Source organism: Vicia villosa, linkage group LG7, assembly GCF_029867415.1.
Source record: "Vicia villosa cultivar HV-30 ecotype Madison, WI linkage group LG7, Vvil1.0, whole genome shotgun sequence".
In the NCBI taxonomy this organism is placed as follows: Eukaryota; Viridiplantae; Streptophyta; class Magnoliopsida; order Fabales; family Fabaceae; genus Vicia; species Vicia villosa.
The window spans coordinates 58610424-58635998 of record NC_081186.1 but is presented as its reverse complement, the minus strand read 5'-3'; the positions used below and the strand labels follow the sequence as shown (position 1 = coordinate 58635998).

The window sequence follows — 25575 nt, the reverse complement described above, 5'->3', positions numbered from 1 at the left end:
TACATTTCACATCACCATCTCTCTCTTCCACCTAATAATTCAATATTCATTCAACTTTTATTCACTATAATGATTTTTGTTTAATAAAATTCAACACCCTATTCCACCATTTTAATTCATATTTTTATTTTCTTTTATGTTTTTGTGATTATATATTAATAGTAATTGTCGATTGAAATTAAATTAAAATATTTAAGACTTAAATATTTTATTTTAATTTTTTAATTTAATAATTTTTTTTAATTTTATATTTTTAATTATTTTTTATTTGCAAGTAATAAAGACGAGATATAGATAATCATTATTAAAACAAATAAAATAAAATAAAAACTTAAAATACAACACAATACACTAAACACACAACACACCTAAAATGAAACATAACTTAATTAGTACAATAGACTCAACTCGCAGACAAGAATTTATTGGAGACTAAATAGAAAAATTAGAGAGAAAAATGGATTTTTTTTCTTTGTCCAAATCAAACGAACCAAAGCTCTATTTATAGACAAAAAATGATGAATTTTGGTGAAAATAAAAATAAATAAAAAATTGATTTTCTATAAAATAATTGACTCCAAATAATTAAAGTGGGATAAAAATATAAACAATCACACCAACCAATAAAATTTTGTAAAGTATTATAAGTGGCTTCCACTCATTTCTCATTCAATATGTTGAATGTTTTAAACACAAATTAATTCAGGTCACTTTCAACACTTCATTCAATCATCTATTGCAAACATTCAACTATTGAAAAATATTTTCAACACCCCATTACAAACTGTCTTAAAGCTTCTTAACGAATCTTACAGCTTTTCCGCTTTCATAATGCTTGTGTTAAAGGTTTTTAATGCATCTACCTCAACATCATTTCTATATTATGTAAACTTAACTATATAAGGGACTCGAATCCATCATCAAACGCACCATATTTTCAAGAATTTTGGCAACAAACATTCATAGTTTCTTAGTTTAGAATTTTAGTTTTTTAAACTTTTTTCTCTATTTTATAATTTTCCGCTGCACTTTTATCTTATACAATCTAGGTTTTGCTAATCATTTATTTACTTATTTTTTTTCTATTACTCACATTTCTTTAACCGTTACTGTATTAGAGCAATCTCCTATCTTGAAATAATGGACACTCTTTAGATAAGCCATATATAAACTATTTTTGTTTCACTATGTTATTGGAAAAATAGCTTAAGATAATTTTATCATTGTAAGTTTGTAATAGAATCATAACAAAAATTGATTTTAAATACTCTCTTGTTTTCTAAGTCATTTTAAATGAAAATATTTAATTATTTAAGTCTATTTTATAATATGCTTGCATGCAAGGTCAAAAACACTTATTTTAAATAAATGTTTACCTTTCATGAACTTAAGTGAATATTAGATCAAGAAAGGTGTGATAATTTGGAGAGGTGTGCTAAAAAAATTATTGTTGTATGTGTTGAGGCTTAAAATAAGGTGTGATATTGACTAAATTGTATGTGAGGATACAAAATCATCAAAATAGTGATAACAAACATCATTTAACACACTTTTTGAACATCTGTATTGGAGAATGTGTTGATATAGAATTACTCAAATCATAATTGTAATCTACTTTAATATATAAAAGTTAATTACTACCAAAATTCCCTAATTACCCTAATCAAAATTAATTTAAGATAGTTTTATATACCCTTGAGAGTAATTACACAACTAAACTTAATTAATTCCAACAACCTAATTAATTAGAATCTTTTATTGGAATATGCAATTTTCTTTTACTTTTTTGCCTTGGAAACTATCACGTGATCTCTAAAATCTATTCTACTTCCAACATATCTTCTAAAATGCAAAGAATAAATTATTGGAAAACCAAAAACAAATCTTTTAAGTTTCTCTTCAATCATCCATATTTTCCCATTTATTTAAGCAAATTGAAGTTATGAGTTATCTCATTCTTCATCTTTTGGTTCCATCTTCCACCATCTGCAACAACAATTTTAAATAAATAGTAACAGCCACAAAATCTTTTCATTCCAAAACAACATAGTGTATTGCAGAGAATTTATAATCTGACAAGGTATGTAGTCACACAATCATTCATCCTTTATCGCTATCATCCTTTTTCTGTGTTGAATCACCTGTAAATAGCAAATGCATTTTCAATATCTTTCTCCATAGAACCAACACTTCCATCAACCTACAACATCAACACACGCGCAACAATGGCGGAATCGAAACACCGACGCTTACGACATTGAACAAATCCAAATCAAACAGAAACAACGTAAAACGCATCAAACAACACCTGCAAATCCAAATCACAAGTGATATGCACAAAAATTGTCATCTCACACTCAACTACAACTCACAACAGGCCCTAAAAGCAGAGGAAGCATAAAAGATCTTACTCAAAAGCAAACATCAGTGGAGCTTTAATCAATTAGAGGCTTCGTCGTTAGATTTTTGCCTTTATTTTCCTTATTGTATATTCCGTTTGTGGTTGTAGTTTGTAAATAGTTTCAAATTGGTGAAATCCGGGTATTGGGATATGGTCGGGAAAAAGGTTCTGATTTGTTTGCTTTTGCTAATCCCTTTATTTATTTATTTTTAACAAAGCAAAAAGATATTAAATTAATAAACCAAGTCAAGGCATAAGGAATGCCAAGACCAAAACTGATACAGAGTTAATTTAAATCCAAAATACCAAGAGCCAAAGCAACTAGAACATGATAGACACCTACAACAGCATCACATACAAACTCCTAAACGCGCACTGTTACACCTATATAATACCAAACTCCAAATGCCAATATATCACAGCAAGCACAACCAGAGGAACCAAATAGACTGGAATTATGCAGGGACCAAATGCACAGCAGTATGCAGGGACCAAATGCACAGCAGTAACATACACCCTATCCAGTATCGAACCGAAATAGCCCACAGAAAAAATTCAAAAACAGTCCCGCTAGATTACATAGAGAAACCGTTCTGCCGCATACGCGGTAACAAGAGTCTGCACGATCAAATAGACTAAACTACCCCTGCACAATAGTCATACACCAATCTTGATCCATCTTGAAATAATTCGTATGACTAACCAGGCCAACCGGGCCAAACAGCCCCGCACTATGCGGCTCCACACTGAGTTCCAGCAACATTGAAAACGCCAAAAAACAACCAAGCTACCTGATAGAAATAGGTCTGTCCGCATCAATTTGACGTCGGTGCTAATGGAAAAAACATGAACGAACATATGCAACACGTCTACGCCGTTACTTCCACCTTAAGCTTCACAAGATACCTTCCCCCACTAACTTTATTATTGTCAGCTCACAACTATTAAGTGTTGGCATCTGTCTTCCGGCTAAGATAGACTGTACGATTGCAGTGCACAGCAACCCAAACGCAATAGCTTCCAGTATGCACCACATACTAGGGCTGCAACTTCACCCGCCGAACCCCAAACATTGCCTTGGACTGATCAGCCATTGGCTGAGAGGGTAGCAGAATCCCGCCGCTTTACTTCTCAACCAATTCCAAGACAAGATTTTGATTTCTTCGACCCAATGCTCAATCGGTCTAACCTTTTCTCGGAATACTTTTTCATTACGCCCTTTCCACATTACCCAAATGCTAGCAAACCAAACTATGCTGATTTTTTCAATTTTATTTCTGCCCGTTCCGCATAATCCTCTGAACTGATGAAAGTTTGACAGAACACAATTGTGCATTGCAGTATATATATTTAACCAACGGAGAATCTCGTACCACACCTGCGTATTTAGTTTACACTAAAAAAATATGAGAAACACTTTCTATCAACCCACATCCAAAGGAACAAACCAATTGATTTTCATTCAGCACCCCTCTTTTGTGTAAATTATCCTTTGTTGGTACTCTATTTTGAAGTAGACGCCACACAAACATTGCTGTCTTCAAAGGAACAAGTTTATTCCAAGCCTCTGCGAATTTCAGCATTTCAATATCAATCGGCTTTTCCATAATTGTATTATAGGCTTCTTTGACAGAATAAGCTCCTAAGCCCCAACTCCAGCTATCCTCCCTCCCTGGATACAGAGACATCATTTGTACCTTTTCTTTCAATTCACTCTCTAGTGCAACCTCTTCATGAGATAGGTCCCTACGCCAATTCACATTCCACTGCCCTGCATCTACTAACAGATCCTTTATTTTTAAGTTTTTATCTTCACAAATTCTGAAAAGGTTTGGAAATCTATCTTTTAGTGGTAAATCCTCACACCAAGGGTCTAGCCAAAAAAACGTGTTCTCCCCATTTCCTATCAATCTTTTGAGCTTTCTAGACATCCATAACGTATCAAATCCCCATGTTCCATTTTCAATACTTTGAATGTCCTTCCACCACAGTGAACAATTTCTCCCTCCCCTGACAATCATATTGTTATCCTCACCATACTTGCTTGCTAGAACCTTATACCATATACTGTTTTGGTCTAAAAGAAGACGCCATTTCCATTTGCCTAATAATGCTAAATTAAATTCTTTTAGGTTTTTAATGCCTAAACCCCCCTTTCCCCTCTCTCGACACACCCTATCCCATTGAACCCAATTAATTTTCCTAGCTTCCTCACTCCCACCCCATAGAAACTTTTTAAATAAAGATTCAAGTTTCGAAACAATACATGACAGTGCTTTAAAGAACGAAAGGAAGTAAACTGGAATTGCGTACAGGACCGATTTTAGGAGGACAACGCGACCACCGATTGATAGGTGTTTGTTATTCCATTTGAACAACCTCCGCCTCACCACATCTAAAACTGGTTTCCACATTCCTACTCTCCTGGGGTTACTACTGATAGGAAGTCCCAGGTATTTAAATGGTAAGCACCCAATTTTACAGTTGAGAACCATAGCTGCATCCTCTAGCCATGTCGGTTGTGTATTAATGCCAACCAGAAGGCTTTTATGAAAGTTTACCTTCTGGCCCAACACCAATTCAAACAGTTGAAGAATTGATTTAATTGCCCACACATTTTTCCAACTCTTTTCTCCAACAACCAGTGTTTTGTCTGCATATTGCAAGTGGGAAATTGACATACCGCCATTGCGAAATTGGTAACCTGCAAACTTACTCAGCTGAACTGCTTTTGACATCATTAAATTCAAACCCTCTGCCGCGATTAAAAAGAGGAACGGCGATAAGAGATCTCCTTGTTTAAGGCCCCTGCCGAGCCTAAACTCTTGAGTAGGACTCCCGTTTACAAGAACAAACATCTGACTTGTACGAAGGCATTCCGAAATCCAACTCCTCCATTTTACATGAAAGCCCATTCTATCCATAACGAAATCGAGATATTGCCAATCCACCTAATCATATGCCTTCTCGAAGTCCACCTTAAACACCAATGCTTCTCTCTTTTTTCTCTTTGCATCATCAACTAGCTCGTTCATAATGAGTACGTTGTCCACCATCTGCCTATTTTCCATGAATGCAAATTGAGAGGCTGCTATTACTTTTTGAATCACCACTTTCAATCTATTTGCAAGTACTTTGGCCAACACCTTATACATGCACCCTATTAAAGATATCGGTCTGAAATCGTTCAATCTCACAGGATTATCTATCTTTGGAATAAGTGCAATGAATGCACTATTAACACCACGAACAAGTCTGCCATTACAGTGAAACTCTGCCATAAATCTCAAAAAGTCGTCTTTGATCAAATCCCAAAATTCTTTGATGAATCCAAAATTAATTCCATCCGGTCCCGGGCTCTTCGAACTCTCACAATCCCAAACTGCTTTTTTAATCTCTTCTTCAGTAAATTCTGCAACTAGGTTCAGACTATCGATTCGAGCTCCCCGATTCTGCTAAAATCAAAAGAATGCAGTAATGGTCGTTGAATGTTTCTCTGTTCAAACACGCCGCTGAAATGACGAAATACCTTCTGTTTTATCTCTTCTACTCCTTCAAGCTTTGAACCATTAACCTCAATGCATCCTATTTCGTTACTCTTTCTTCTATTGAGTAAACATCTGTGAAAAAAATTTGAGTTCGCATCTCCCTCTTTAATCCATCTCATTCGTGATCTTTGCCACATAATACTACAATTTAATCTGGATAGTTTGTGCAACTGTGAAGTCACTTCTCTTTTGGTGTTGATTTCTTCAATTGACGATGCTGCATTTTCTCCTTTTAACTCTAGCTTGTTAATTTCTTCTTTTAATTTCTCAATTTGGATTGGTAAATTTGCGCAGTGAGCCTTATGCCATTCCTTTAGATGCACTTTTAATAATTTCAGTTTCTCCTTAAGAACATATGCGCCCCAACCTTGCACTTCGAAACTCCTCCACTTTTCTTCCACAAATTCACGGTATCCTTCCAGTTCAGACCAGCAGTTGAGCATTCTAAATGGTTTCGGACCCCAATTCAAATCTTTCTCCCCGAGTAAAATGGGACAATGATCAGATGTTTGGTTGCTTGTGTGATGCTTATCATTCTGATTTCAGTTTACCTTTGAATTTGTGATTGCTAGGACTTTGTTACGCCGCTTGGATGATAGATCGAGAGAAAAAGAAGAGAGCTAAAAAGGTTTTAGTTTTCTTAATTTTTCTGCTATGTTGTTTGGACGATAGATCAAAGATGAGAGAGCAATGAAAACGTTGATGAGAGAGAAACATAGGCGGAGAGAGAATATTATTATTTTCCTTTTTTTATTTTTTTTTTGGGAAAATTAAATGTAAAAATAGTGTGGTATTGAAAATTGTTAATTGAGGATTTTTTTTGCCTTTCTAAGAAGAAATTCAAATTCAAGACATCAAATTTTGATGTCTTTCTATTTTATTTATTGATTTAATTTAATTTTGATTTATGTTTCTGCATGACTTGAAAATAAATGAGATTAATTAAAAAATTAATGAAAATTATTATGAACCAAATATAATAATATATTTATTATCATTTCTTTTTATACATGTTTAATTACTATTTAATTTTTTTTAATATTTGAAAACAGTAACAAGATCAAATTTTTTGGGCACCACGTGTTTAAAATAGGTTAATTTCTTGTATAAATAAATTAAAACACAATCATTTTTAAATGATGTTTTATAAAATAAATTTTTAAATATTTTAACCTTTTTGCTATAGGCTATAAATTAATATGAAAAACGTATGAATATAAAGATATTTTAAATAAATTTTTATATAAAACATTTTTAAAATATATCTTTCGAAATAATTATGTTATTTTATCATATAATAAATCAAAATTAATCTTTATATTTTAATTATTTTATTTATCTTAAAGAATCATAAATCAAATTTGATTCTTCAGTTCATATATTTCTATAGCAAATAAAAATACAAACTACATAAAAATAATTATAAATGCATTAAATTTAGTTTATTTTATTTTTATCATAATAAAAAATTAATAAAACTGTTTTTTCATCTTTCTATAAAATATTTTTCATGAAAAACACAATCTAATATAATCAACATCTTTATAATTAATTAATATATAGATATATGTAATCAATTTTATTTATTTATTATTATAACATGATTAATTAAAGTTATAATTATTTTTAATTTATGATAGGATTTTAGTATTATTTTTAATCATTGTCATTTAATATGTTGGATTTACAATTAAAAATGAAATTAAATTAAAGTAGACGATGAAACTAAATTTGTAATATTCTATTTTTTTATTAAGAGTTTATTTCCCCTTTTGTATAAATGATTTATTCTAATTTAAGACTTTTATTTCAAAGCTTTTTTGTTTCAAATTGTTAAATGTTTTTTTTTTTAAATTAATGAGTAAACTATATATATATATAACATTTAATGGACTTATTAATATGTTAATGAAGTTTTTGAAAAATTAATATTTTTGTAAGAAATTATTGAATAATGTATTTTTCGTTTTTGATTGAAAGCAAGATTTATCACTGGAAATTAAAGTTTCAATTTATTTATTTGTGTTTTGTGTGTTTATATAGTATTTTTGTGTTGCTAATTAGTAACAACCATAATAATAATAATAATAATAATAATAATAATAATAATAATAATAATAATAATAATAATAATAATAATAATAATAATAATAGAGTTTAAAGGTAGTGCACTGACAGTGTAAACTAAATTTACACATAAAACTAATCAATATCTTTACACTTGCCCTGTCATATTAATTTTTTTAAATTAAAATTGTGTTTTAATTAGATACATGGTTGTGATTGGTTGACAGTGTAGAAATATTTTACACTGTCAGTGCATATCCTTTTTTCTCATAATAATAATAATATAAATTTTAATATTTATCAAGTTAACTACATATGCATAATATAAAAATTATATAACAAAATTAAAAACCTTAATATTTTTAAATATTTATTTCATTCAGTTTATAATTAAAAATTAAAATATAATAACCAATTAATTTATAAAATAAAATACAAAAATAGTAAATTATTAAAAAAATATAACATTTTCAATAAGTCGAGACTACTTAATTTATATATCTTTATTTTGTTCAACATATTTTATTATAAATTTCATATTTATGAATAAAATGAATCATAATTACATTTATTTAATATTTATAACGATATTATGCGACTTGTGCGAACGCACAGGCAGATGACTATTTAATTATTTCTTTAAATTTTTCTACTAAAAGATATATTTTCAATGGGTCAAGATTACTTAATTTTTATATTCTTTATATATATTTATTAACCATCAGTCTACTATATTTATTTACTATTTATTATGACATTGTGCGACCCATGTGAACACATGGGTAAATCATTACTTAATTATTTCATCATAACAGACATTTTGACGTATCGATACTGTGGTGTCGTTTTCTTTTACCTCCCCGTTTCACTTGGGAGGACGGCACGCTAGACCCTTCACGCGAAATTTGGAAGGAGAAAGCGCCCGTGGCGGGATGAATTTTATTTCAGTTCTTCCTACGATATCACACGAACTTTCTTATTGTCCTACGAGTAGGAAAGGGGAAAAAAGATCTCAACTAAACCCTAGGAGTTTGCTAAGTGTGGGGATTTCACCTAGACTAGAAATTCTGGAGTCCGGGAGGTCGGTTATACATAGGGAAGTGTTTAAACACCCTACATATCTGTAGTACTCTACAGGAACCTTCTCTGTGTCATTGTGATTGTGTTTGCTGCTAATGATTGGGAAAGTTTCTCCTTTGTGTTAGGAGAGAGAATTGAATTGATTTTAAAAGACAGACAGATAGACAGACTGACTATTTTTGGTATTTTATTAGCTCGCTGAGATTCCTTGTGAACCTCATGCCTACATATCCCTAGTGGAAGTCAGAGCTTAATGTAGTTCGGGGAACTAACTAGGGAAAATAATTGTTTTTTTTTTTGGTGCCTTGCTTGAAGCTCAAGGTTGAAGCTTGGGATTAAATCTCTGTTTACAGTAAAGAGACATGAAATCATCTCTACAGAGAAGTATTTGTACTATTCTACCACAAACATTTTGAAAGAGTGACAGAATAACTGAATTCATTTCATTCAAGAGGGGGACCTTACTTGTGTGTGTGCAAGTATGCCAGTCAGATGCCTCTTAAATGAAAGAAAGATGCTCGTCCAAATTAGGGAAAGTGTACAAGTCTGGGGATGTGCCAGAGCATGTCTTTCAGAGTCCTAAATGGGAGACTTTGATTGAAATTGAAATTGAAATGTTTGTTTGTTTGAATGTGGTAGAGTAGTAAAAATATCTCTCTATAGAGATAAGCTATGTCTATCTACTGTATAAAAGATTTGAATTTAACTGGCTTGTATGAGGCCCAAGCTTGAGGCTTTTTGATTGATTAATTAATATTATTGACTCTGGGAGATGACTCCATTGAGGATTAATTACAGGGTATTTTAGTGTTCTGTACAAAGCCCAGAATTGAGGCTGACTCTTATTTGGAGAGTGTTTATTTGATGGATTTTATTTGGTGTTCTGTACAAAGCCCAGAATTGAGGCTGACTCTATTGAGGGAGATTCTATTTATGTGCCTTGTACAAAGCCCAAGGTTGTGGCTGACTCTAGCTATGAAAAACATTATTTTCTGCCTTGTACAAAGCCCAAGGTTGTGGCGGACTCTTAAATAAATGAATTGAGTATGGATGACTATATGGGGAAAGATCCTAAGTGTTAGGAATCTTTGACACATGAAAGTATGGTTTATCTGCCTTGTACAAAGCCCAAGGTTGTGGCTACTGAATGATGAAGAACTCACTGGGGAGACTCTATTATCTGCCTTGTACAATGCCCAAGGTTGAGGCTGACTCTTGACAGGGGAGTTCTATTGTTTGGTGCCTTGTATGAAGCCCAAGGTTGAGGCTAACTGTTTTTGTTGGTTTTAACTCTACTGGAGATTAAAAAGACTGTTTTTCTTTGGAAGCTAACCCTTTCCAGGGATTTTGACTCAGCTGGAGAATTTGTCTGTTAAAAGACTGACTTTATCATGTTTTTTTTTGGAGGCTGACCCTTTCCAGGGGTTTTGACTCTTTTGGGGAAATTATCTCCTAAGAGAAATGAATCTTTATTTTTTTTGACTTTTTATTAATTGACTTTGGAGGCTAACCCTTTCCAGGGGTTTTATTAAAATGAAGGAATGTGTGGAAGCTAACCCTTTCCAGGGATTTTATTTTAGACAGATGTTAGAGGCTAACCCTTCCCAGGGGATTTTATTTTAGACAGATGTTGGAGGCTAACCCTTTCCAGGGGTTTTTTATTAAAATGAATGGCAGAAAGATTACCTAGTGGAGACTTCTTGTTTTAAAGCCCAAGATGAAGGCTGACTCAATGCTGAGGATGATCAAACATGGATCCTAGACTCTGCTAAGGAAGATTGATGAAGATAAGGGTGACAGAGACTATCCATGTCTCTCATTCCAAAAGGTGTACTCAATGCAAAATTGAGACAAACTTAACTTGTTTAAAGTCTGGTTTAAATTGGAAGAAACTCACCAGGGTAAGCTAAAAGGTGACTAAAGACCTGTTCCTATGTTTATAAGAAACCTGATGGGTCCTTGTATACAAGCTCAAGAGGAAGCTGGAAATGCTTTTAAGAAGCCTGTGGGTCCTTGTACAAAGCCCAAGAGGAGGCTAATCGAGGGTCCTTGTTATAGCACAAGAGAAAGCTATGTAGTTTTGAACTTATTTTGGCTCTAAGCAAATGGGTAAGAGGTTTCACCGGGAATAATTCCTCTTTGGGTGGATGTGTCCTATTATTTGGATTCTAAGGTTTTTACCAAGATGTTTCACCGGGAGTTATTGGACTTTTATTTTACTACACACTATTATCACTATGAGTACTATATATGTAGTCCCTTGAGACTTTGAAGAGTATGAAATGAAATGAAAAAGTCTTTTAGTTTCCTTTATTTTATTTAGTCAATTTTATTGTTCTTCCCCTTTTATTTTAGAAACCCTAGTTCTATAGATCTTGGTAGAAATATCTTCCTATCATCTGACAACTATTACAACTTGATAAATTGAATTAATATTTATATCACAATCAACATTGAATTTTTTTTCCTGTTGATATATACACTTTTTAGTCTTTAGTGTTTATGAAATTAAGAAAAGAAAAGATAATTAAATTATTGGGTGCCAATATAATAACAATTACAACTCATAGAATATTCCATCATAAGGTAAATTATACATTTATTTTTCTAGTACAATAACACATTCTCTTGCAAAAATTTGTATTCTTCATAGTCTCGTAAAATCAAGGACTCTTTATAACCCATTTACATTTGTAATCAATGCACTTATGAACATAATACTTAATCCAAGCTTCGAGACAATCGGAGTCAGTTTCACATTGAATAATTTCTGTCATAAAAAATAAAAAATAATGTTACTAAAACATGATAAAGGAATATGTGTACCAACTGCGAAATAAAAATAAGAAATTCCAAAAAATATGAAAAAGTGGCTTACCACCACCAGCTTTGGTTGCAACAATAAATAAGATAAAACATAGAATGATAGCATAAACAAAAATGAGAAATTCCATCATATATATTTTTTTTTATCTTTGCTTAAAAAATAGAAAATGATTCAATCTATTTATAGTTTATAAATATCGTACTATCTTAAAAATAATTAAATTATTTTAAACAACTATAAGGTTTCCTTTAGCACACCTAGTAAGAAAGCTATAACAATTAAGAGAGAATTTTCTTTTTTTAACCTTTCATTACTTCTAATTATTCCTTTTTTAACCTTTCATGACATTAGAGGGATTTTTTTTTTTTTTTTTATCATGGAAAATGCATTTGTTATGTCTTTAATGTTATGTAGAATGTGAGAAAAACTCCATTTAATTTGCAAAGTTTTTCAAGTATTTGGTCATTCATTGGACAACTGTCATCAACCAAATAGTAATAAAGAAACACAAGCTCGAAACAGTACTAAGTAGAAAATTATTTCTAAATATATCCCAAGAAAATAACTCAAAATTCTTTTTATAAGGAAACATTTGAGTTATTTTGATAAAATTATGATAAATAATTTTATAAAATTACTATTCATGAGGTCTTTAGATCTAGCTTAGAATAATAGAGAGAAGATGGCACCAGATTTTTTGACTCCACACAAATTTTCCACTTAGAACATAAAATTAATATTGCCAATCAAAACCCTCACATAATATACACTGATGTCGAAGAAATAACATATGCTACCAAATATCTTGCCAACAAATTTGACATAAGAGAACATGAGGAATGATATATAAATGCATTTTAGAAAGAAAGTCTTACTCAAAATCGACCAGATCTTAAATGCAAATATTTCTCATTATTTGTGCATATTCAAAGAGTGTTGGAGAAACAATATTCAAGTTTTTACTGAGTTTGCTTAATTCCAAATCCAAAAAGAAGACTTCAAAGAGATCAAAGAATGTTTTTGTTTATAATGCCCAATTTAAGGATTGTCCAGATAATTATTAATTGGGTTTAATATGCTTGACCTCCTGCCAATATAGCGAGTTCTGGTTTGACTCCTTGAATGTCTTTTTTTTTTTACGAAACGCCCCTCATAAAACCCAAAATCTGAATTTACCAAACCCTTTTACCACATTTGCTGACTGGGCTTTGACTTAATTGATGATGTGGAAGATTTAATTTTTAAAATCGTTTTCTTTAAAATCCACGTAGATAATTTTATTATTTTATTTTAAATTACATTTATTAACTTTTTTAAAATTACGTTTTCTTTATTTATTTTTAATTTTATTATTTTATTTTAAATTACATTTATTAACTTTTAAAAATTACGTTTTCTTTATTTATTTTTACAAATAATTTTTTAAGAAATTATATTAATCAATTACTTATTAAAATATTTCTTTTGAGATTAATGTACAATATGTCTTTGGAAGGCCCATCAATTGAAGTTTTTATCATTAATGTACAAAGTAGGTTTATATACTCTTTTGTTTAGAGAATTATTTTCAATGTGGGACCCAAGTTGTACTTAGAATCATTTTATCTCTCTCCTTTGTCTTTTAACTGGAGCACCTGTTTCTGTGTACTTCACCACATCCCTTACCATTGTGCTTCCTTCTCATTCATCCCAAATCAGGCAGAGGTATATCCATCTCCAAATACTGCACATTTGCATATAGTGAGGATGGCTTTCTCAGTTTCAAAGTCTGCACTGCCATTGCTTGCTATAGCCTAACCTATGCACCATAAAATCAATCAGAGGTATAATTATTTTTGCGAGCTTGAACAAAGAGGATCGCAGAGTTTTTAGCTGTGCCCTATCAGTTGAAAATTCTCCTATCATTGTTGTTGATTTAACTCGTTCTAAGTGATTGGAAATTGGCGAGGAGAAATATTTGGAAAGTTCCTCATCTGTTACATTTAGTGCTGGTTCTTTTAGGGGGAGGAGTGTGAGGTGAAAACTCTGGCAATTCTGAAAGTTGGACCGTTTGGAACCATAGAGCATCTTGCGAATCCCATTATTCTTAGATGAAGCCATGAATGAGTGATATAAACTGGCAGGATTATTAGCAAAATGGAAGATATGGAAAAGTAATGCAACTGCATGAATAAATAAGAGAAGGTAGAGGTTTCAAAGCAAAGAAGAAATATAAACTCTTATTTGGATAACAAACCAAATGAGTAAACTGTAAAACGAGTCATTGAGCGAGTCATTGAGTCAGAATGAGTCAATTTCTTACCAGCAGGACAAGAAGAGGTTTTCTCCCATTTTGATTTGCAAATTGAAGAATCGTATCCGAGAGACGAAAGTGCTTCCGCAACTATCTTAATCAAATCCTCTTTCCTTTTGTAAACCTTGCTATTCTTCTCAACAATCTTCGCCGCATCGGCTAATAAATTCCTCTCTTCAACAGCTACACAAGGAATCAAGCTCTACAATAATCCAAACACAGAATTAAAATTAAGATAAATTGATGAATTACCAGTGGAAATTGGAGAGTAGAGAATTGTGAATTACCAGTGGAAATTGAGAGGAGATGGAAAGGGAAGTGAGGAGTGGGAGATAGACGATATGAAAGTTTTTTTTAACTTATTCATGAAGCTGATGTTTAAAAAACAGTTAATGCAAGATTCCCTTTGAAATGAATTGTGGTTGGTATGTAGCTTAGTTCCACATCGTTTGCTACAAAACCAGAATTAGTCTTTACATACCAACTAAATATGTGAATATATGAATTAAAAATAACTTGAGGGAAATGGGCAGCTAGCAACTATTGAGGCTCAAATTTAATATTTTGTTAAAAATAATTTATTAAAATGTACAAAAAAGAAAAAAATTAAATAAATTCCATGTCATGAAGTAGTTTGTGCCACATCATCAATTAAGTCAAAGCCTAGTCAGCAAATAAGATAAAAGGGTGTGGTAAATCCAGGTTTTGAGTTTTATAAGGGGCGTTTCGTAAAAAAAAATATTCAAGGGGGCCAAACCAGAACTCGCTATATTGGCAGGGGGTGAAGTATATTAAACCCTTATTAATTTTGTTTGAAATTTTTTTTAACATAAAACAAAATAAAGTAAAATAAGAGTAAGGTAGAAATATAGATTTTTTAGGTTAAGTCAAAATTACTACGATTACATTCATATCAAAATAATCAATTATACACATTTTATCATCATTTTATATTATTACTTATTTCTCGACAAGGTTATCCATTTGTGAAATAACATATGATATCAATCGTACTGTTTATTTGACGGTTTATCAATCTAATAAATAATATGATAACATTAAGTTTCAACAATATATGTGAATATCATGTATAGATCTATCTAAAGATTCTAGATCATGATAGATGGTTACCTATGTATAAATTAAAAAAATATCTTTGTGCATCAAATGGACCCACAAATCATATTATACATGTGGACCTAATGATTTCAAACACAATATCGGTGTTGTAGAAGGTGATATTTAGAAATAAAAAATATTTAAAATTCTCTTATTTAAAAAATATTTTATATCATTCCAATATAAATAAAGCAGCGAAGAAGAGGAGAAGAAGAAATTAGAGAGGAAAGAAGAATAAAGGACAAAAAATAAAGAGATAGAGTTAGAGATATGACACTAGAGATTCATATATGTTCAGCCTACCACTTGGATTACTCATGTCCCCAAAAGTTTCATCTTGAGAGTTCGACTAATAATAACTCTGGATCTTTTAAGGATATGTTCACAAAACTTCTTATAACATATGAGATGATCCCCAAGCCAAACAAAACTTTTAATATGCTAAGCTCACTAATCAAACAAAGGTTTTAATTGGCTAATCTAAAGAACCAAACACATATTTTCACATTCTAATCAAAAGGCCCAAACAAAGATATTTCTCAAAGAAACACGATACTGGTACAACCAAACTCACAAATATTTTTCTCCTTTTTGGCACTAAAGAAACTTTAGTGAAGAATAAGAAAATAGATTAGAAAATGAGACATAAGAGTTTCAACTTCAAAAGTCTAATGTGAAATGAAGTAAGAAGAATACTCCTTTATATAAAGAAAAATCATGTTCAAAAAGAAAATGATCCAAGGTCCAAATTAAATGAATTAATCGATTATATCACCATTTAGTTGATTAAGGCACTCAAAAAGGAAGAAACTTTAAGGTTTAAGAGGTTTCTCTCTCTCTCTCTCTCTCTCTATATATATATATATATATATATATATATATATATATATACATATATATATATCCTTCTCTCTCTATCTCTGTGTGTGTATGTGTGTGATTGCCTTAGTACTTCTTGAATTACTCTAATATCTTATACATCAAACTGATCACCCAAACACGCACGAGGCATAGTACCAGGCGACTTAGCAACTCCCCCTTTGACATTTGTCACCAAGGACTTCATTGAACTTTTTTGACTTAAGGTGTTGTCATCATTAAAACCATTAACATCAATTATCATATGTACTTGCATAACACTTAATTTCTTACAATTCATCAGCTCAAATCTCTTCAACATATGCAATGGACCATTCAGAAATACAGATTTTACATCTAAATGTAACATATGCCAATTCTTATTTGCAGCTATAAAAATCACCAATTTTATTATTTTATTTCTAGCTACAGGTGCAAACACTTCAAAGTATTTTAAACCAATTTTTTGCAGAAATCCTATGACTACTAACCTTGGTTTATGCTTGACAATTGAACCATCTGGATTCATCTTTATCTTGAAAATACATCTCACACTAATGGCTTTATTGTTCTTTAGCAAAATAGTGAACTCCTATATCTTGTTTCTTTCAATTGCCTCAAGTTCTTCCTTCATAGCCTTCACCCACACCTTCTTCTAGAGAGCCTCATCAATGCTGGCGAATTCAACATCTACCATCATGGCACAATGTATGACTTCTACTTCAGAGTCAATCTTCGTATCATGCACCAGCTCAAAATTTACAAGTCTCATTGGTATCTGTCTAATTCTTTGTGGCCTCTAAAACTGCACAAGTTCACCTTCAAAGGCATGGCCAACTACATAAGCCTTTATATGCATGATCACCTTCAAAGGCAGGACCATCTTTAAAGGTTGGATTATGTTTAGAGGTAAGACCCCCTTCAAAGGTTGGATTACCTGCAGAGGCAAGATCACCTTCAGAATTAGGCTCACCTTCAGAAGCAAACTCACCTTTAAGGTCGAAGTCACCTTCAAAGTTAGACTCACTTTCAAAGTCAGACTCACCTTCAGACTCAAAGTCATCTTCAGAGCGTAACACTAGTGTTGACACTACAATAAAGCTATAAGCACATGTATAGTGGTAGCCTATACATGAGTAGCTCTTGGAGGAAATTCTGATGAGAATGACAGTCTTGGTTTCCTTTCATGCATATGTCACATGATTTCTCTGGTGTAATAATATTTGGAATTCCATGTACCAAATTCTTTGAACTGAGATGCTCTAAACTTGTGAAGTTCCGATGTCCTAATCTTTTGTGCCCCATATCACTTTCCCTTTTAATACTTTTTGCAGTAAGGCATTGAGTGTTTATTATTTCAACATTCACCTTGAATGTTTTGTTTCTTCCCAGTGTAGACTGCATGGTCAACTTCTTGTCACAGTCATACAACATCAAGATATTGCCATTCATGGTTATTGAAAAAACTTTTTCAAGCAATTGACCTACACTCATCATATTGCTCTTCGTGCCAGGAACATACCGTACATCCTTAATCAATACAGTTTTTCCATTCTTCAACTTTAATTGGACATTTCTCATTCCTTCAGCATTCAGATACTCGTCATCAGCACATCTGATCTTGGTCATTCTACCAGATTCGAAACCAATTAGACATTGCTTATTTCAAGTTAGGTTATTTGAGCAGCTGGTGTCCATATACCACCAGTCCACCGTTTTTCCACCTTCAATCTCAAATGCCATCAATAGCACAGGTTCATCCTCAGAATCTCCTCGGGATATCTTGGCTTGTTCAACCTTTCTTTCTTTATTTGACCTATAATCAGCAGCAAAATGGCCAAACTTTTTATAATTGTAGAACTGAACTTTTCTCTTATCAAACTTCTCCTTTCCCTTCTCAACATTCTTATGTTTTTTCTCATATTTATTGGAGAATTCTGACTTTTGAGCACCACCACCATTCTTTTTCGTGTTCTCAAGCCATGCTTGTTTCTTTTTCTTCTTGACAAACAAAGCTTTTAGAGCATGTTATGTTTCCCTTTTAGAGTTTCTTTCAGTCAGGTGCAATTCTTGTGCCTCTAAACTACTCTATAGCTCTTCAATTCTCATGGTGTTGGGGTCATTTGAGTGTTCTATGTCTACAACTATGTAATCAAATTGAAGAGAGAGTGATCTTAGTACCTTTTCAATGATTACTTGTTCAGAGAGCGTTTCACCACGAGCCTTCATCTCATTCGTGACCATAATCATTCTGGAGATGTAATGAGGCACCTTTTCATTTTTCTTCATGATGAGAATCTCGTATTGCTTGTGTATGGACTGTAACCTTACTTTCTTCACTGATGCCTTGCCACCGTAGCACCGCACAATTGTATCCCACGCCACTTTCGCCGTCGTCGAGTCAACAATCTTCTCAAATACCTTCGTATCCACACACTGATGGATATAGAATAATTCATTTTTATCCTTCTTCCTCATTTCATGTTGCGCATTTATTTGCTCTTCTATTGCATTTTTTACAACTGGTGCGTAACCATCATTGACGAGCTCAAGAACATCTTGAATGCCAAACAACACGCGCAAAAGACTTACTAATTGGTTTTTCTAGTATCCCATATTGCACACATAATAAAATTATTAATACCATGCCGGCCTCATATTTTAAATTTAGGAATATATGGAGCTCCCATGATGATTGCATCAATGTTGTTAATGATGTTTGGAATAAGACTTCTCACAATTTTTCTATGTATATCTTGCTTAAAAAACTCAAACTCATACTTGAGAATTGGGATAATAATGGCTTTGGTAACATATACCAAAGGGTGTAAGATTCCATTGTATCTTTGGATAACAGTCAGAGCATTATTAATGATATTGAGTTTTGATAAGCACCTTCAATAACAAAAAATATTAACTCAAAATACCTTGATTAACACCCTTAATTTTGAGGAGGAATTAAGGCATAAAAAATATCAAGGTAAATGGTTTACTAATAAATATATTAACCCTTCTTTCTTCCATAAAACTTTCAAAATTAGAGGTGCCGCCAGACATACATGTTTTACCTGCAATTTTTTACTAGTCGAGTTAAGGTTTTAGGCTTTTTACTTTGTTTTCCTCGTGCCCGCCCTGTTTTATTGTGGACTTATATGAGCCTGGACATTAATAGGGGGAATGGTTTTTTGTTACTTTTAATCTTTAAAATTTCTGGTACAGGCATAATACATGCTAACACAATTTGAGGGATTTTGATCCTCACATTGTAACAAACATAATAGAATCGAGTTTCTCCAGAAATGGTGCACAAATGTGAGAGTTCATGTTTAAAGAACTCTGCTCTATAGATGGAGATTGAAATATGGATTAGAGCACTTACAAATGAGCTGTGATGATATGGGAAGCTTTCTTGGACCTTAATGATGCTAACTGAATGCTTAAATAACCTTGAAGTAGTATGAATCCTCTTACCTGAATCAAGTTACAAGAGATTGAATTGAAAATGGAAGTTGGTTTTAGACTTATTATAGATGGGATACGAGTGTTTGGACACATAAATAACTTGAAAATCATAAATCACAAGTTTATGCAAGTTGGAATTTTGGAGCTTTCAAGTGGGGGAGTGACTTTGTTATTTTTTGTATGTTTGATTCAAGAGGCAAGGCCCTCTATTTATAGGGAGGATTTATGTTTTGTGGGGGAAAATCAGACCAAATGGATGTACCAATATCAAATTGTGTTACTTTGCTTCTTTATGAAGAAATGTGAAAGTTATGGTTTCAATGACCTTTGTCGTGCTTTAAACAGAACTTGGGGAGACTCTTCTGCACACTAGGGTGTTGCTTGTTGGGTTTGAGATTCCTTTATGTGTAGAACAAACATTCGAGAGGCTCAAGACAAATTTTTGGTGATTAAATCTCCTTTTCTAAAATGGAAATGGTGCCTTTAGTCTTGAAATGGAATGATTCGTTGGTTAATGGCCAAAACACTTGGACAATGGCTCAAAAGTTTGTGCAATATTCTGATTAGAGGGAGATTTGCAAGCAATTGGATGTGTAACACAAAGATCTTGCAGATTTAAATAAGTTTGCAACTTGGTTCTTCATAAAAATGGACCTATAATTCAAGCATGGATGCCTAACTTCATCTCTTCGATTCACCTTGTTAAAAAATGCTATGGAGGAGTTCTTGTACTCTTTGAAAAACCCTAAACATCCTCTACAACTTTGGTATTTGGAGTTTTCTCAAATTCTCAAGGGATCTTGATGGAAAGTGGCTTCAAAGTTGCTTACTTTTTAGGATTAAATGTGACTTAAAATCCTTAAAATCCATAACTTAACATCCTTAAAATCTGCTTATTTTTCTAAGTGTTTGAAAAAGTTGACAATTTTATGGCTCCATAACTTAAAATCCTTTCACTTTTTGGAGGTTCCTTAATAAGGATAAAGTTGTAGATCATAACTTCCTCTTCAATTCAGCCTTTGGAGCACAAAAAATGGTTACTTATTGAAGAAGCTATGTGCTTTCAAATTTGAGCATTAAACATGTAATTTCTTCCTGAAAAAGTCAAAACCCTAATTTTGACTTTTAAATCCCTTGTTGATTTTCTTGATTAATCTTGATCAAATGACTTTAATAATCTCATATTCATGATTTTAATCTTCAAAAGTCCATGGTTGATCAAATTTCCCAAAAGTCGAAGATGATCTTAGATAGTTAACTTTTTATAGATGAATTGCATTCTTCCAAGTATCAATTAGATCAAGCTTTTTTATCCAAATGAAAGATATAAATGGATTATGATGAGGCATTGTATATCCTCGAATCATGTTTAAAACCATAAGACTTTGCCTTGATCAAAAGTCAACTTTCCAGAGAATTAGGTTTGTTCTTGTGTAAAAACTCAGTATAGGTGGAGCTTGCCCTTAGAGGTAAGGGAAGATATGAAACACGATGATGTTGTGACTGACTTAGGGGATTTGGAAGCATTGTACCATACACTTTGTTCCAAGAATGAGAGTCTTACTTATCCCTCTGGCGGGAGCCCCTTTCATAGCCTTGATTTGGTCCTTAGAACCTCATTAAAAAGGTGTCATTTGGACTTCCATTGCTACGAATGTTTCATGCATCTTTATTATCAAGCCATGAATGGCATATTTAAGTATTCATAATGGTCGAGTAACACATAACATCCAGGTGTTATACACGAGCTATGTCGTGACCCCTCATATGCCTTTAGTACGCGACCCTCACATGTACTCGGCTACATCTTGCCAGCCGACTAGGGTACTCAGACACTACCTAAAAGGTAGTCATCTCCTGGCTTATACAGATGTCTTTCCATCCAGGATTCGATCCAGGCCGCGGCCTCATAAGCATCCCGAGTATGGAACAAGGTCAAAACCCCTAATTATATATCAGATGAATTTTAAAATTGTTAATCTTGATTTAATCCACACATGGACTTGGATATTGATGAGGGAAATCACTTGAGCATATGAGAAAGCTTGAGCCACCTTGTGAGCCACAAAACCCTAATCTGCTTGAACTCCTTGATCAATCACCTATATAGTGATACAAGCAACAAACAAACACAATCTTTTTGTATATTTTTGGTTAGCAAATGATGCATGAATGATTAGGAATGATGATAATGATGATCATACCATTGGAGACTCAATGCAAATGAGGTGATATCTTAGAGTAAAAAATTGGGGTATAACACTCTCATTTCGATCTCATTCTAGATAAATGGAGTTCTTGTTCTATTTTTATGGAGTAGAAGAATCATCTTTTTGGATCCTTTCTATTGAAAAATATTTTAGAGTAAAAAATATTGTGGAGGATAAGGAGAAAATGAAGGCAGCTTCAATGGCAATGAGAGGTTGTGCTTTTAAATGGTGGCTATGGAAGATTCAACCTCATCCATTGATGTCTTGGAATAGTTTCACATAAATATTTCTTTGTCATTTTAAACCCAAATGGAGACACCCTTTTATGAAAATATATGAGGAAATAGAAGAGGAGGAAGAGCCAAATCTAATTATCGAACCAACTCCTACTATTGAAGTAAATCGCAAACAAAATCATTTCATAGAAGATGGCGAAGAGGAAGAAGATGTGGAGCCAGATCTGAAATTAGTGAAATCAATCAAAAAAGTTCATTTCTCGAATATTTTTTTGTCGAAGATGAATCGTTGAAGTCCACAGAGAAAGACTTGAAAGAATCACCAGAGTTGTACCAAGCACGACTACAACAAGAAAATATGATAATGAAACATGATATGGAGAAGAAGAGTCACAACAGAAGCTTTAACTCTTACAGGCGGAAGACCAGGAAGAGGAAAATGCTTCAGGTATGAACAACAAGCTTGCAATTTGGGATAAATCAAAAGAGTCAAAATCACAACAATCAACAAAGCTCATGCATCTTCAAGAGAAATTGTGTGTTTCTTCTCATGAATCATCTTCGATTCATGATTTTCTACCCACATAACCGCTTGCAACCTTCAATTTTACTTGTGTCAATCTCTTTGTAACTACACATACCTATAAAACAACACATTCACCATATTTTTCTTCACCAAGATCTCTTAACAAAAGCCAATTACCATATTTCAATTCTTCGTTATTGCTCAACGTCAAGGCTCCCTTCAACGACAACGAGTTTCACGATGACATCGACTTTGTGATTTCACGATCACATCAGTAAGGTGTTTTTTTGTACTGTAATGAATTGCGGAGACCATTAGAAATTCGACGGCATTTGGTAGTGCTTGTAGAAAACTTTTGTTCATCGAACTTCAATCACAAACTCATATCTTCCCCTAAGCCATCACAAACTCATATCTCCCCCTAAGCCATCAATATTATTTTTGATCCATTCTGTCGAATAACTATTTAGGGTGTCTGCAACCAAAACATACAACCGCTCCCCACCGTCGAATTGCCATCAAATTTCTTTGGATAACTCACAAACATTAAAACTTTTAGAGCTTTCCTCCTGTACAATTACAATATTGTTTAATCCATTGAGTTTTCGTGTTTCGAATCCATTCTCGGTATCAGCTGCAATAGTCTCTCTGATTATTTTTATTTTCAAAAACAACATGAATATACTTACTTTTTTCCACTCATCACACTTGACTCTCCTTCATGTGTTCGGTATCCAAAAACAACAATACAAGGGATGGGTGTCGGATATTATGGAAAGTGTGACAAAGATGCTTGAATTTTGAGAAAAAAAAAAGCGGAGGAAGAGATGAATTTAAAATAGATGTTCACAGAGATCTTTATGATCTTTCAACTGATATTATATCAAGGAACGCTTTTGGTAACAATTTTGAAGAGGGAAAACATACTTTCAAATTACAAGAGCAGCAAATATATCTTTTCTCACAAGCAGTTAGAAGTGTCTATATTCCTGGATTTAAATATTTTCCAACATAGAAGAACCGGGGTAGATGGAGACTAGATAAAGAGACACGTGGATCAGTTTGCAAGTTGATTGAGAACAAGAACAATGCAAGAGAAAATTCCAAAAATGTTCTAAATTCGTTAATGAGTTCCTACAAGAATGAAGTGTAACAAATATTGGCTTTGGTTGGCCCTCTAACTTTCATTTATAAAACACATTTCTTCCTTCATTTCAAAAGTTGTGTGTTGATATCTTGGCTAGTAGCATTACAAAGTATTTCAAATATACAATGTGTTTTATTTTATTTTGGAGACAACAACTTTCTTTGGAATATTCAAAATTGTGCCACATATATTCTTTGATAGCATGTCCTTAAATGTCAAGCAACTATACTAATTGTTAATAGCTTTATTGTAAGTTTAGACACAAAAATGGAGCTAGTTTTGTCAACTAGTAAGGACCCAATCTGTTACAGTATTGAGGAATTTTCAACTTTTCCTCTAATCCTTAGATGGAGTTCTATTATGTGTGTCTTTTATTATTCAAGATTGGTTCAATATTGTGAAAAATGGTTTCAAAGAAAAATTTGAAGGTCTATATTCATGTTGGTTTCTGTTGAAGGTTATGCAAATTTCAAACTCAACTTATAGAAAAAACATTGACATGTATCTTTGGAAAGAAATGTTTTTAGTTTCTCAAGATGTAAAGATTAAACTGTCTTAGTTTAAGAGGTGAGATCCAGGAAGAAGAAAAAAAATTGTGACATTATTGTTACAAGCTTGAGGACAAGATTGATTTTGAAGGGGTGAATAATGATAGAGAGTATTTTATTAGTAATTTAATATATTGTTTAGTATTATATTCTAAAACTTTCTTAATCCTTAAAATTGTGCCACATGGATGGTTATGTTATATTTAGAGTTCTATATATTAAGGTGTAATATGTTACTTCAGAGGAAACAACAAATCAATAAATGTTATTTTATTTCTTATTTAATTTGTTTTCTACTTTAAAACTTTATTGCATTTCTTATAGTTTTGCTAGGGTCTATGTTAGCATTCTAACATAATACCTCTGATCTTAAAGAGAAATTTCACTTTTTATATTCATAAAATAAGTAATGAATTTGGTCAATATATGGATTAGATATATTCATTATTAATAATGAATTAAAAAAATAATTTTGTTTCTTATATCATAAAGTATACCTCTTTAACATCTTAGATTACATAATCATTAATGCAAGATTCTTAAAATTGGGAAAAGAAAATAATATTGGGTCCTAAGATAATAACTAAACCATCATTAATGGTTATTTATCTAAAACCAATGCCTCACCTCCTTACATTTCAGAGCAATGCACTTGTATAAATAAAACTTGTCCAGTGAATGTGGACAATCGCCATCATTGTTACATTTATAATCCTCTATAATGAAAAAACATAATAAGATAATGTTACTATAACATATTTAAAAAAAATTATGAAGTATGATGTAAAGAAGGGAATTTGAAAAAATGACTTACCACCACCATCCTTTACGATAACAAAACATAAGAAAAGTAAGAGATTCATAACATAAACACACTTGAAAAGTTTAGCCATACTATTTATCTTTTCAAATAAGATGCATAATATGATTTCATCTCTTTATAGTTTATAAAGTTCATGATATGATTCGACCACAAATTCATACAATAAAATAACGTTTAGCATTTATGAAATTCTAAACACCATTTTTAAACAAAACTCTTCGTATACATAATAAGAGGAAACATAATATTAAATGGAAAATTTTTAACCTTTCACAATAATAAAGGGGAATTTTTTTGTTTTAACCTTTCATAAGATTAAAGGAGAAACATATGCCATTTTGAGTGAGAAAATGTTTATCCACAGGTATAACGTATTAAAATACAATGTATGTTGTTGATAAATTCTTTCAATAGAAAGTAATACGTATTT

The 25575-nt window shown here is 32.2% G+C and overlaps 1 protein-coding gene and 2 long non-coding RNA genes across 3 annotated transcripts; all 3 read right to left on the bottom strand.

The window, feature by feature from the left end:
• Positions 1–11604: 11604 nt before the first annotated feature.
• On the bottom strand, positions 11605–12170 carry LOC131617262 (uncharacterized). The gene is made up of 2 exons (XR_009288512.1): positions 11975–12170; positions 11605–11866 (listed from the first exon to the last, which is right to left on the bottom strand). It is a non-coding gene; the product is annotated as an uncharacterized LOC131617262 (long non-coding RNA).
• Positions 12171–17858: 5688 nt separating this feature from the next.
• On the bottom strand, positions 17859–18671 carry LOC131619139 (uncharacterized). Its single transcript, XM_058890277.1, has 2 exons — positions 18375–18671; positions 17859–18191 (listed from the first exon to the last, which is right to left on the bottom strand). The coding sequence occupies exons 1-2, from the start codon at positions 18669–18671 to the stop codon at positions 17859–17861; spliced, it is 630 nt and encodes a 209-aa protein (XP_058746260.1).
• Positions 18672–24736: 6065 nt separating this feature from the next.
• Positions 24737–25354, bottom strand: LOC131620618 (uncharacterized). The gene is made up of 2 exons (XR_009289206.1): positions 25137–25354; positions 24737–25038 (listed from the first exon to the last, which is right to left on the bottom strand). It is a non-coding gene; the product is annotated as an uncharacterized LOC131620618 (long non-coding RNA).
• Between the last annotated feature and the right edge of the window lie 221 nt (positions 25355–25575).